General features: G+C 35.4%; 1 protein-coding gene across 4 annotated transcripts in view; it reads left to right on the top strand.

The window, feature by feature from the left end:
- Anxa10 (annexin A10) overlaps positions 1 to 14,702 on the top strand; it is a 478,482-nt gene that overhangs the window by 451,258 nt on the left and 12,522 nt on the right. For all 4 annotated transcript variants that reach the window (XM_063234787.1, XM_063234789.1, XM_063234786.1 and 1 more), the window contains 4 exons: positions 134 to 247; positions 1,059 to 1,149; positions 2,891 to 2,970; positions 14,635 to 14,688. In XM_063234787.1, the coding sequence (XP_063090857.1) occupies positions 134 to 247; positions 1,059 to 1,149; positions 2,891 to 2,970; positions 14,635 to 14,688 (339 nt within the window). The remainder of the gene's footprint in view (positions 1 to 133; positions 248 to 1,058; positions 1,150 to 2,890; positions 2,971 to 14,634; positions 14,689 to 14,702) is intronic.

Raw genomic sequence — 14,702 nt, 5'->3', positions numbered from 1 at the left:
GTGAATTAAAAGCAGACTTGTTACTATGTAAAAAGAAGTGGAAAAGAAATCTTAATAGGCTACTTCCTGCAGTTACCCCATGTCTATTGTAAATCTGGTAACTGAGATGCAAATGTTTACATTCCCTCCACAGGACCTGATGTGGGATCTGAAGGAGCAACTTTCCTCTCACTTCAAAGACGTCATGGTTGGTCTCATGTACCCACCACCAGCTTATGATGCTCACGAACTCTGGCATGCCATGAAGGTAGAGATCTGACACAAAACAACCCCACAACATGCACAGGCTGATATTTCAATACAGGGGAACTGCCCTGCAATGCTTCTACATACTTACATAATTGGGGAGAAAGCCAAGAAAATCTAAGCAAGGGTGTAACTAATATAATGTTTTGGTCAGGAGAGGGGAGTCCCCAGAGTTCTGTGGCCGGGATCAGCTTGTTCTTGTATTGAACAAATCCAGATATTCTGTACCCATTCCAAACAGAGCTATCAGAAGGAAAAGAAATTAGCTCACAGAACCATTTAGATCTGTTAGTCCTCAATATGATTCATAGATGGAGGATGTGTGTTACAAATCATGTGAATCTCTTTAAACTATATGTAAAGATTTGGCTCACAGTCAAAATAACATACTAACATAGAGACAAAATATAAAATGTCATTGTTGTGTGTTTTTATGATTTTAAATTTCCTTTTCAAAAATTGTTGCTTAAATGCAACAAAATTTTACTTTGGAAAGATTAGAATGATTCATTCTTTACAGCAAAGTAATTTCCATGCAGTAAATTGTTACCGATTTGTTACAGATTTTGTTGTCTGAGCACATAAGAAGAAGAAGACTTTTCATGTTCAGGAAGAGAGGTTTCTTTCAGATGATATTATCTGGGATAATTAGTAAATGCCAGAACCAGAACTAAAATTGGATTTATCTTCATACTAAATAAATTTTCTTTCTCCTTTGTCATCTCGAACAGCACTCAAAATGTAATATTCCTTTATTGTATGTAAGGTTAACTATTATTCCAAATAAAATGTTCTTTCATTTCTCTTTCTAGGGAGCAGGGACTGATGAGAATTGCCTCATTGAAATACTGGCTTCTAGGACAAATGGAGAGATATTCCAGATGCGAGAAGCCTATTGTTTGCGTAAGAATAAGTATTGTACATTGTACACGTGTGAATTTAAGATTTTTTCAAACAATACACAAAAATATTTCAGTTTGTGCATTCTAAATAGTTTCCTAAGACACTTCTATGTTGGAAATATGACTCACTGGGGTAGCAACCATGGTTACCAAAAGTTAAAAAGATTAGGTGAGAGGAGAGAAAAAGAGTTGGACAACCAGTCCACTGTTATATCAGGAGAAATAGCTCTAACACTCTATTTCATATAAGGCTCAGTATTGCTGACAATAATGCATTGTCTACTCAAAATAGCTATGCAAAAGGATTTCGAATGTACTCACTATACAGAAATGATGCCAGTTTAGGAAGATAAGTAAGCTAATTTCTTAGACTGGATCATTACACAGTGTACTCATAGGTTGAAAACTAGATATTTCAGTCAGCTTTCCATCGCTGAGACATGATAATAGACACCATAGTTCAAGGAGATATTTAATTTGGCTTAGTCCCAGGATATGTAGTCTGCAGTCAGCCAGGTTGGGCAGCTTCAAGGCAGGATGTCCTGGCAGAAGGAGGTGATGGAGGAAAGCTGTGTACTGAGAAGCAGAACAGAAACAGAGAGACACAGGAGATCAGGAGGGTGATAAATCTGTCCAAGCCACACTCCCACTGACTGGCTTCTTCTGACCAGAGCCCACCTTCCAACAGCAAGTGAACTATAAGCTCCTATAATCCAACCACTTCTCCAAACCCCTGCCTATGAGACCCTGAGGCTGTTGGGAGACATCTAGATATGAATCATAATTCCAATCAGATAGACACTATGAGCTTGCATACTTATTTTTATTGTACCCCCTAAATAGGTATGATTATTATGTCAATCAAAATAATAAAAATAAAAGATTTTTTTAAAAAATAGGACTTTTAAGACCAGCTAATTCATTTAATTAAAACTGGGGATTAACATACAAAAATGAAATAATTCCCTAGAAAAATCAAATTTTTCACAGCTTTAACTCTAAACATCTAGAAGGTGAATGTTTTCGTTGTGAAAGGAAATTATTCATCATCTTATTTCAAGGGACATTTTATCTCTACCCAGGAGAGACTTGATGCACAGACAAGATGAAGTGAAGTACAATCATTTCTCAGTGAATTGTACAAATAGATTTGCTTCACTTTATGTGATATACATAGTCCCTGTAATCTACCTCCAAATCAGATTTTTGCACATTTTGAAAGTTAAAAAGGGTTGCTATTTTCATTTTCAAAAACCTTTCCATTATGTATTATGCAATACCAAATGTCAAGAAATGGTTCCAGACAGTCATCTGTATTACATCTGGATTAAAACAATATTTTTTCAAGGGGAATGAAGCAAGAAGCTTCACTTAAAATATTAAAATGAGATGAAACACTTGAAAAAAGTACTAGGCTAGGTAGCAGAAGATGTAAATAGATGCATAATCCCAAATTGGGAGAATTAGAGAATGTAAAGTAATTCTCAATGTTCCTTTTCAGTTGAGTAATAAAGATCATTACTTAAGGCAGTAGATCTGTGCCAATGTCGCCATTCGTGAACAGATTTCTTTGGCAGATGGTCATGAGTAAAGACATGTTAACAGATCCATTGTATTTTTTGTGCTTTGCATTCATGGCTGGGAAGGTAGTGTAAACTTACTCAAAGCACATGAATATATGATTCTATAATGAATCATACTTCTTTTTTTTTTTTTTTTTTTTTTTTTTTTTTTTTGCTTAGAACATAGCACTAACCTTCAGGAGGACATTTACTCAGAAACCTCGGGACACTTCAGAGATACTCTCATGAACTTGGTCCAGGTATGGCATTCCAAAATTCATACCACTTTATACTAGTAAAATGCATATGGGGCAGAAATCATCATTTTTTTACAGTTCAGCAGTAAGTTTCTTATAATAATACTATCAACAATGCACAAGGCACTCAGCTAGAAACTTTGACTTGCAGATAGAAATAAATACAAATATATACCAGTCTGTCTATGAAGATTAATTACACTTTTTAAAACTGCTGGATGCATTAGCTACTTACAAACATGCCTGGGTTGGTATTATGTACCTACTACTGTGTGATAAGACAAGTATATTTCTCATCCAATGACAACAAAATACTGTATTTTTATAAGCCCTTTAGAAATGAAGATGTACAAAGAATATAAAGTTCTAGTTCTCTGATTGTTAAAGGAGATAATAAGCAGAAATTCGGAATTTAATTGAATCGTACAGATCCCTAGAATCAACACAGGATATCTGTGAGACCTATAAAAGTTGTTCAGTGCTATACATAGCCAAAGGGAGCACCACTTAAAATAAAAATTAGATTTTGTCATTTACCCTGTTTTTCTACATCAACTAAATGGTGTGTAATCATTCCCAATTAACATTTTATCATAAAAGTTAATGCAAATTAATTGCACGAGTTAGTGGCTTTCAATGACATTTTCATAGCTGCTGTATCCTGCTTTGATCACAGCCACTCTCCCTGCTACCTTTTTTGTCCTACTCTTTCTCCTCCCTTCACCTAACATTTCTTGAAAACATCTCACATAATAGCACTGTAATAATAATATTTTAAATGTATAATTATCTTTTGTATTATGCAGATTCTCAAATATGCCTATCATCCTCTAGCAAAGGCATCTAGGAAAGCAAAAAGAGTTAATGTTTAGCTCTTAACAATTAGAGAATCTAAAGGACCACAGCTGGAAAAAGGTCTTAAAAGCCAGTAATTTGTTGTGCTATGTGTGTGTGTGTGTGTGCGTGCGTGCGTGCGTGTGTGTGTGTGTATGTGTGTGTGCATGTGTGTGTGTTTGAAATAAAACATGTGTTTCTAAACCCGCAAAACTTTCCTTTCCACCTCCAATTAAGAGCATACTATTCAGCAAAAAATTCTACTAAAATTCACAGGTAGCAATTAGACATGAGAATATGGAATCAAGAAAAGATTTCTCTGCCCTAAAAGACAGAAGAATAAATGAAAGCTCTTTTACTGGCGATGAATGTGGTAGAGTGATGTCTGGGACAGAGAAAGACCTGCAGGAGACCTGAGCAATAATCATGTCTAACAGGCCGGGGACATAGCTCAGTGGCACAGCAATGCCTGGCAAGCACAGGTCTTTAAGTTTGACCTGACCAAGTTGATCCTGGTCCCAAAAATAGAAGAAAACATATGTTTAAGCCCCACTGGAACACAGGGACCCAGACTGAGGTGAGCATTTAGAATCACCACGTAAAAACATAAGCTAACTATTATGTATTATTTCTTTCTTTTCTCTGAAATACTGCATTGCCAATTGTTTTTATGATTTCTTGGACTGTTTTAATCTAAGCATTTCTGTGTCTGCAAGTGACAAACTGTCTTTGCCTTTTAGCCGTTCTGTCTTTATCTGTAGTATGCTGTGATGTTTGTCCTTCCTGATGCTCCTTCCTCTTTCACAGCTCAATTTTGGCAAATTTACCTGCCTTTTGGGTTTTTTTTATAGCTTAAATAGTCCACTTAGCCTTCACCTGGGTTTGTGAGTTTATTGAAAATGAGCATCCTTAGACCTAGAAAAAATTAGTATCTTATTTCCTTTCAGCTGTATTTTTCTTAAAATAGTTTTCTCTATATCTGTACACACTCTTTTCTTTTTCTTTTCACAGCTTAAAGACAATTGCTGAAAATCTCTTTCAGACAATAAAACCAGCCAAGTACTTCTGCGAGACTGAGTTGTACAAACCCTCGTTTTCCAAAGCCTTTGCAGGTTGCAGGTCACATTGCTTCTCTTCTGCAAGTAGTTTCCTCTTCTAACTCTCAAAAACACCAAATTTCTAAACTTTCTCCCTCTTCTCTTTTATCTATGCTTAGAAACCAATTATTTACGACCCAATCTTTCTTGTAATACGAGGCTAGAAAATAAGATAAATGCCGTTTCTCAAGCTCACATGAAGAGCAGAGCACGTGTTACTGATCAGAGAACACCTCTCCTGCAAAAAGTGAAACAGATAATTTGCAAAGCAGAGAGACAATGGAGAGTTATTTGCAGGACTTGTTATCAATACTTTGTTGTGCTGCATGTAATTTTTGCTCAGATTTTACTTGCTGAACTTCAAATATCCCTGCTTAAAATCAAAGATGACTACAAAATATGGTCAGTCTGTTTTTCTTCAAAAAAGTTGAAACCAGTTTTTCAATTGGTTACTATAGTACCTCAGACTTGTAAAGAGAACTGAATACTACACTAAAAATGTTAAGTGACCCCCAGAAGGTTACAAAGATGAAAAAGCCTATTAGAAAGAAAAGTCTAAGGATGACTGTAATAGGCACAAAGGAATTTCCAAAAGTATAGTAAGCATAAACAGTCAAAAAAACTCAAATTGCTGTTTGTTCTTTCTTAAAAGTACATCTAAGTAAGAAAATATCTTTGCATTTTCATCTATTGTATCTATAGATGTATAGATCCTTTTCATGTTACCATTTCAAATGATCTTTTAAAAGACCAATATATGAAAGTTGCTTCTTGGCTTTGGTCTTATTTGTAGAATGATGATGTCAATAATGTAAATAACAAAGAAGAAACAAAAGATTACAGGAAGAGAAAGAATGTGCTACTTTAATCAGAATAAATCAAATCTCTGTATAATTAATGCTATGAATAATTAGCCTCTGCACTGAGGAAGGGCCAAACAGGTGGTTACATTCTGATCTTTTATTTCTTCTTCTTTCTTTCTGGCAAGAAGTATACTCAAAACATGTAGTTTACATTTACATAAGAACCAAATAAGCTAGTTTCAAAATTTCTGGTATCAAATTAAATAATCATTTCTTATCCAGACCTCTCAAGGGACTCACTCTGTAAAGGCATCCATTCCATGAGAACTTCTCTCTTCCAAGCTTTTAGAGTAATTTCCATTCTGTCTAACCAAACAGGATGAGTGTGTGTTTGCTTATTCATCTTCCCAGGAGACCGATTTCCCTAAACAAGAGAAGTATTTCCCGCTTCATAGTACAAACTTACTTCTCTTACTAGTCATCTTCTAGCAGACTTTTTAGAATGAGTTCACGATATTCTGGCTCAGATTAGAGAATGAAAAGAAACAAGGAAACAGTTACATTGGGAAACTATATTTCCCAATAATATTTAGAAAAATAAACTTGTAACCATATGCTGACCCACACTTTACCCCAAAATTTCAAGTTTTCAAATCTTTAACTAGAGAAATCTACTTTGTTGTTATTTTCTATAAGAGAGATCAAAATGAGATCAGTCTCTTTTTCTGAAGTATCTTTATGATTTCACACATGAAAAGTTAATGTTAAGAATTATTTCTTGGGCCAGGGATATATATCTTGGTGGCACAGTGCCTGCCTGGCAAGCTTGAGGTCGTAAGTTCGAAGAAACAAAATTATTTCTGGCAGATATAGCAGTTCTTGCCTGTAATCCCTGCTCTCTGAGAAGCTAACACTGGAGGATGATGGCAAGTTTCAGGCCACCCTGAGCAATATAACAGCTTATCAAGACCTTGTTTCAAAATGAAAAATTAAAGAGGGCTGGAGATGTAATTTAGTGTGCAGGCCCTGGGTTCAATCTTGTGTAATGAAGAAAAGTTATTTCTTGTGGAGAACTATATGGATACAGAAATAGTCAAAATAAGAAAATGGCTATTGTTGGTTTTTTTATTTAGGGCTTTGTTTGTTTTGTTTATTTGTTTTTTTGTTTGTTTGAGATAGGGTCTCACTATATAGTCCAGGCTGGCCTTGAACTCCTGGTGATCTTCCTGCCTCACCCTCCCAAGTGATGAGATTACAGGTGTTGACCTCTAGAGAAAATGGCTATTTATGCTTAAGGAATCCCTTAAAACAATAGTAATTTGCAAGTGTGAAGTACTATTTCATTTCCATTTTGTTCTTTATTGTACTCTGCTATCAGTCTCATTTGAGGTAGATTAAGATGTCCAAACACAAATGTTTCCTTTAATGTATACTTATTGCAATATATGCTTCATATTGTATTTAACACTTAGTTTATACGATCAAATTAAAGAATGCATAAATATACATGCTAGATTAGGACATAAACTAATAATTCAGTTTATTGCCAGGCTACTCAGATGCTGATTATTTTATATCCTTTGTGTGTGTGTGTTGATGTACACTCAAGCTATTGTGAGTTTTGAATTAAGAATACAGAAGTTTCGTAAAGTTACCAAGAAGGAGATACATTAACTGCCCCATGCTGACTCTGGTACTTGGGTTACTTGCATTCCTTCAAATTGTCAGTTTAAAAATAGCAAAATCACAAAGCAAATTTATTGACCTTTTAACTAAATTTGAAACATTAAATTTCATTTTAAAAATCAATACTTACACTTTTCTGTGTTTGGCTTTGGTTTAGTTTCTTTTGGATTTTCTTGGTTTGGTACAAAGTTCATAAAATTCCTCCTATCTCCAATCCCAATTAGGTCTTATTCTGAGAATTTCAATAGCTAAGACTACAGCCCTGCAAAGAAGGAAGTGTGGTTTGTCAGAGTCTAAATTGAAACTTGGGGTGATTTACCATGGGAATAAGATTTTAATTTGCAATAGAAGTTTAAGTCATTTGTAGGAAAAGTACCTTTAACAATATTTTAAGATAATCTCACTTGACAATATAACCATTGTACTTCTTCTAAATTTTACATTGCATAAATTTAAAACATTCAGTGTAGAAAGGGAATTTTCTTTTTACTTTTAGAGTATAAATTGAAACAACAGTTTCCACTCATATGTTCCTCTTGACACGTTCTGCTTCTAGTAAAGCCCATTGTGCCATTATAAATCCATGAGCTGCATTAAAATATCAAATAAACTTTCTGAAAATATCCAACTAGAAATTTATTTCATTGAAAAACTTTTAATTCTTTAGCAGGAAAACAGTTCTCTTCCAGGATTAATCTCTTTGCATCAAGACTACATCTCTGCTCTGTTTTCTCCTCTGTCAAATCTTTGTGTCTTGCTTACCCAGATAGCTGACTTCAAACTCACTCTATAATAAACAGACTATAGAAAAAATAAATAATGAGGAAAAAACTATAAACAGTGCCTTCAGGGGCTGGGGATTTAGCTCAGCAGCATAAGCACCTGCCTTGCAAGCAGGCAGTCGTGAGTTCGATCCCTGGTACCAATAAAAAAGACAAAAAAAAAAAAAAAAAAAAAAAAACAGTGCCTTTTGATGTAATAAACAAGTAATCGTATTCATAATTGCAGCTTATTTCTGAAATTAAATGCGATGCTTATTACTTAAAGTATGTATATTTGTGTATAAGACAGTTTTATCTGTGTAGTCCCAAATAATTTAAAATAACATGGGACAATTTATTTTTATAGCTGAGTTGCACTTAATTTGCATTATGAATTTACAGGATAAAACACTACTTCTTAAGTCTGGTTAATAGACTTGTAACATAAGGAGTGTATGTGTACATGTGGATGTTTGTGCTTGTGTGTGTGTCTGTGTGTACGTATGCATGTGCATGCTTATAATTGGTACAGTTTTGAAATCTAATAATGTTGTCCATTCAACATATAGAATATCAAAAAGTAAGAATGAATTAAGACTTCAATTTTTCAGAAATCAAGGAAAATCATGTAAATTTATCTTAGTTTTTTATTGTAATTTCTGTTTTGTGTTTAAGGTTTAATTTTAATTTTTCCATTTAAAATCATTTAAATTTAATTAATTTTTCTTGGTTTTCTATTTTTTAATTCTACCTGTTTCTTTCCATCAATACTGCAATAACAAGCAGAAATACTGAAATGACTCCCAGGATTTGGAGGCAGATTTGTTTAGCATAGGACTGGCACTGACCAGGAATCAATTGTTCCTCAAAATGTCAGCCTTCAAAGACCCAGGGAGGGAGGTTTCTATAGGGTTCGAGGGGAAGTACAGAGGTAGAGCACTTGGCTGTCTTTGATTGGTTCTTACAATATTCATCATAGTACCCAGCTATGCTTCACAGTGACCAGCGGTTCCTACGAGACAGAAGCAACAGGAACTATCACCTGGCAACTGAAGTATACTGGCTAAGGGGAAGAGTGGCATTTTCTGCGGCAATATTGTCTGCTTATAAAATTTACTTTGATATTACATTCTTTTAAAGTTGCATCATGCTTACTCCTTAAAATGTAAAACAGACTAGAATGCAATAATATATAATTCATAGGCTATCCCAGGATACAAAGGTAACAAGCTTATAAATGACCACCTAATCTCATTTAAAGGTATTTCTGAAAGTCAGAAGTTTCCTGATATTTTCAGACTGCCTATTGGTCTCTCTTGATCAGATTTCTAAATATTTCAAAAGTTTCTCTTAGGTTTCTAAATAGGTTTTAAGTAAATAGGTTTTAAGTAAACCTATTTCTAAATAGGTTTCAAAAGTTCTTATTTTAATTGACTGCTGACTTTCACATTTATGAATGTTTGATTTGATCTCCTGATTTTCAAGCAGTGAATTTAAAAGATTAAAAAAATAGCATAAAGAAAATTAGGGATCTGGAAACATCAATCACTTCTCTTATTCACTGTCTGTAATGTACAACATTCCAAGTGTCTGTCTAGATATCTTACTAAAAATGGAATTTCTTGTTAAAGAATTGGGAAATTTTGAACTGATAAATTCCAATCAGATAACTGTTGGGGACTCCTGTGTAACCAAATCTCTCCCACCCGCTGCTGGATTCCGTATGTTCTCATATATCTGAGAGAGACAATTTTCTCTTCTTTTGGTTCTGTGTAGGGCAGTTTTATGTCCTCAAATTCATCATTCAGTCTTTCTGGGATTCAGGGTTTTGCTGTATGAATTAAGAGATATAAATTCATTCTGTTTTCAATTGCTTCATGATACATACATTCATTGATTCCTTGTCCATCTTTAAGTTCACAATCAAAGGTGATTTGTGATTTGCATCTTATTAACATCATTAAAACTCAGACACACCCTTTTTTGTGAGTTAAGGAAGTTTGAAGGAATCCAAAGAAGCTTTAAAAGGTGTTAAAGAAATAGAAAGTGTTGAAAATCATAGTCATATTTTCTGGGAGGGGAGATCCTTTACTTAATCAAAACAGTTTTCTGACAAAACTGTTTCTAATAAGAAAACAAACTGAGATGGAACCTGTTATTCTTGAAACGTATGCCAGTTATTAAGCTGGCTCAAAACACTTCCTGCATGCTTTTTTTTTTTTTTTGGTAACAGATTTACAGAAGATCTGACTATCTGTCAAATAATGAAAAAGTAAGCATTGGAGATTAATTAATCAATATATGAAAATTACACTAGGATAATAAATGTTTCCCGGAGAGAAAGAGTAGAGACTACCCAACCGATTGCTAGTCCTCCCTTAGCCTTCAGGACTCTGCTGAGGACACGTTCCCTAACTCACCAACAATTTTCAGTTATGGTCTGTGCTGTGTTTATTGAATCAAATGTTTTCAACCAAATTTTAGTTCTCATAATTTCTTCAAATGTTGATGTTGTTCAAATCCTGTACTCACTTATGCCATTTATTTGGCATTGGCATCAACTTTAGACACCTTGCTGCTCTCCCTTTTCTCTTTATATAACTAAGGAAACTTGTTCATCGACACATCATCCCACAGGTCTTCTCTTGGCAATAGGCTGACAGCAAATTACTTAGCTATACAGTTAGATCTCTAACAGATCACTAAGAAAGTATCAGTGACCAAGAAAGTCTTCCCCATCTACTAACTCTGATCTTCAAAATCTGCTACCTAGAAGTTATTTTTCTCTTTTCCAAAACTAAAATGCCAAGCATGATTTTAGACAATTACAAATTACCAGTGGAAAAAAGAAACAAAGATCTCAGGCCTTATGAAATTTATATCTAACAAGATGATATGAACAATTAAACATAACCCTAATAAACAGGTACATTAAAGAGAATTTTAGAAGTCGATAAAAATATCAATGAGTAGAGTATAGGAGATAGGAATTGATGACCCAGCAGAGTATTGCAGTTTTATGTAGTTTGGTCAGAGCAGGTCTCCCTGAGATTTGAGCAAAGATATGAAGAAAACAGTAAATCCACAAATGAATAGATGGACTAATATATGCCCAGCAAAATTTATAGCTAGAGAAAAAGTCTAAGGCAAAAAAATAGCTAATGAACATCTGTAATAGCAAAGAGGCCAGCCGGTGTTGTCTGAGTAAGCAAAGGAAATGTACTTGGTAAGTAGATGCTTAGATGGGGTCAAAGACATAACAAGTGATGAGATTACGTCTAGCTCTATAGCATGTGTAAAGACCTTGGCTTTTATTTGAATGAAATAAGGGAAAGCTATGATTTTACTGAGTTTTGAGCAAAAGGATGAAGTAATGCTATGGTTTAAAAATATTCACAGCAAATGCTGTATTGAGAAAAGATTGCAGGGAGCTGAGGAGAGACAGAAGCCTGTTAAGGAGCTTTGTTAGCAACAAAGCTAAAATGAGATGATCACCCCGGCCCAGAAGAGCATCAGTATGGCAAAAAACTCCCAGATTCTGGCTGTGTTTTGAACATGAGCTATTTCTGGAGGAATTAGATATAAGGAATGAAAAGAAAAAGAATCAAAAGTGACTCTGAGTTTCTCAGACTGAGAAAACCAGCGTACAATAGTGAAAAGCTTAAGATGTGGAGAACAGTATGTAGGATGTTACTGAAATAGAGGGAGACCCGGAGTTGGATTTTTCAACCTGCTAGAATCCATATACAGTATACAAGAGAATCATGTGGTGCTACTGAGCTGGTAACTGGAATATATTCCTTTGAAATTCAGGCTATAGATTTTAGCTACAGGTATAAATATAGGTGTCAGGACAATATGAAAGAATTTAGAGCCACATAAATAGAGAATATTATCAGGAGAAGGAAGGAGCTGTAAACATAGACAAACTGGCAACCTGTACAGCCCACCAAAAAGGGACCTTCCAAAAATGAAGACATTGAAAAGAAGTGAAATAATTTCACAGGACTGAGAAATTTACAATGAAACATAAAGAAACAGAGAGAGAGAGAGAGAGAGAGAGAGAGAGAGAGAGAGAGAGAGAGAGAGAGAGAATATCCCTGGAAGTAAAACCTTTAAAGAGAATTTGAAAAGAGGCCAGAGGAGATCATGTGAAAAGAATGAGTTCAAGTATGGTAATCAGATTTCACAGCTGACACAGCCCCTGCAGTCCCATAATTATTCCTCTCTTGCAATTAAACCCTGAGCGATGCACTTCATAGCCCTAGATCCATTTCTTTTTATATCCTCAAATAAAGAAGGGAGGGACCCGATGAGCCCCAGGCCTTCTGTATCTCAACATTTTCATGATTTAAAGATAAAACAACGAACATAATCTACCTCTAATAAAACCACTTCCATTTTTTTAAAATATAGCCTTCTAATACTTGTCTGCATAAATGTAAAATACCCATGTCGTATAAAACACACAGCTTTGAAATAAGAATTGGTGAAAGAAATGAAGCAGAATGAATGTGTCTGCCCAGATCATTTCTATTTACCACCAGCTGTTCATCTTCAGGTGATATGCAAATTCTGAGTTTTGATTAAACACACAAAAAAATTTCCAGGACTACAAATTTACTGCCAAGAAAATGTAGTTTATGTGTTTCTGTGAATAAGTTGAACTTTCTCAAATGCCTCCAGCTATTGGTTAGAAACAAAAGAAAATACCTAATATTTAATGTGAAAGTAGCCAATTTAGTCCATACAATACTTTGAACTGTGAACATGTTCAATTTTATACTTTTGTTAAGTTTTATTCTTTTATTAAGTACTCAGTAGTCAATGTTCTGGTCACTCCCTTTCTATTCAAAAGGGCATTTGTTGTACAGAATTATGTGTGGTTCATGTGATGTCTTGCCTTTAGGAAAGTGGTACATAATACATAAGAAATCCAGGGTACAAACATTCCAGTGTTAGCTGCCATGATGTGCAATGCTATCTGTCTCCACTTAGAGCCAAGTCACTCTTCATGGTGACTCAGTCTCCCTTCTCTTCACCAGAGGTGAGCAATCCCGGAAAATCTAATTATGTCTCCTACACAGTTCTAGCCAATGGCGCTAGCCTCCTCTTGACTACTGAGCTCCTCTCTCCATGCCTTGATTATAAACAGGTCCATCTGGCAAGCTTCCCCACCAGTTTTTCAAGCAAAGTGCAAGTTCCTTGATCAGAAGCGTGTGAAAAATATCAGGGACTCATTTGCCTACTTTGGATTGAGAACACAGTAAATCAAGAGTGTTTAATTCAAGACATCTCTCTGCTGCATTGTGGAATCTCACTGCAATGACAGCGGTGTAGTCAGTTTCAGAGTCCTAGACAAGAAAAGGAGCAGAAGCTAGGGTAGCCTCCGTGTTCTCTGAGAATAACTTCAAAAAAGTTCTCCCTTCCATACTTTGACTCAAAAGGAGAAACAAAATAAACTCTCATCACATACTTGCCCGCTGTCTTTCTTGTCGTACTCAAATAATTCTCAGGGCTCAGTTGAGTCTTGCACTGGTGAACGCTCCTTCCCTTTGCCTGAAATGGTTGCCTAGGCTATGCCTGTTCTTTATGTGGTAAATACGCAGAGTTAGAACAGATTTTCAAAATATTCTAATCCACAAAATCTGGAGTTCTCTATTATTTTGCCATTGCATAAATAAATCCTAACTTCTGAGTCAGACACTTTTTCTCTTTGCCTTTTCTTTCTAACAGTGTTGAATTCTACCCACTTCCAGGCAGGGGGTGTTTAGTCTGACAAGGGAGAAGATACTGCATAGAAAACTGGAAAGGTAGAAAGCACCTTGTCTTAGTTATGTTTCTCTGTGCTGACACCCACAGTTAAAGGAGGAAAAGTTGATTGTAGCTCACAATTGGAGACATTTCAGTCCATAATCAGCTGGCTTCAAGGCAGGGCAGCATGGCAGAGGAGGAGAAAAAATAGTTCATGGCAAACAGAAAGCTGCAAAAGCAGCGAGCAACAAAAGACACATTCTTTCCTCCCTTTTATATTCTATCAGTAGCACTCATACCCAAGGAAGACCTTCCTGTTATCCACAGCCATCACTATGCCAAACTAGTCAGTACACTAATTTAGCAATCACACACCCTTAATGGCAGCATTACACATTTAATCCCAGCATCTCAACTCTGGTTCCAGCCTCCTCTGAAAAGCCCTACCTACTCCTGAATGAGTCTCTGGGAGTGGGGGACATCTAGACACAAGTCATAACATACAAAAATGCATTTCAAAGATCAACACTGTTGTAAAGAAAAAGAAGTAAGATAAGCCCCATAACAGAAAACTCCATATAATATATTCAAGAAATGGAAACTCTTATTCCAAATAACGATTAAAGTCTCTCAAAAATGATCAGAGTGTTTAGTGGTTCTGAGATTTTTGTTCCAATAATTTAATGTAGGTTATCAAGACTACCCATGAGGAAACATATGTTTGTTTTGCAGGGAAGCAGGCAGGAAGGATACAGTGACCCTGCTATGGCTGCCCAGGATGCAATGGTAAGTGGAATCCA

The sequence above is a fragment of the Cavia porcellus genome, unplaced genomic scaffold, assembly GCF_034190915.1.
Source record: "Cavia porcellus strain 051 isolate PalLab524CR breed Dunkin Hartley unplaced genomic scaffold, mCavPor4.1 scaffold_24, whole genome shotgun sequence".
NCBI classification, from domain to species: domain Eukaryota; kingdom Metazoa; phylum Chordata; class Mammalia; order Rodentia; family Caviidae; genus Cavia; species Cavia porcellus.
The sequence above is the reverse complement of the archived record's forward strand: the minus strand, read 5'-3'. Positions and strand labels throughout refer to the sequence as shown.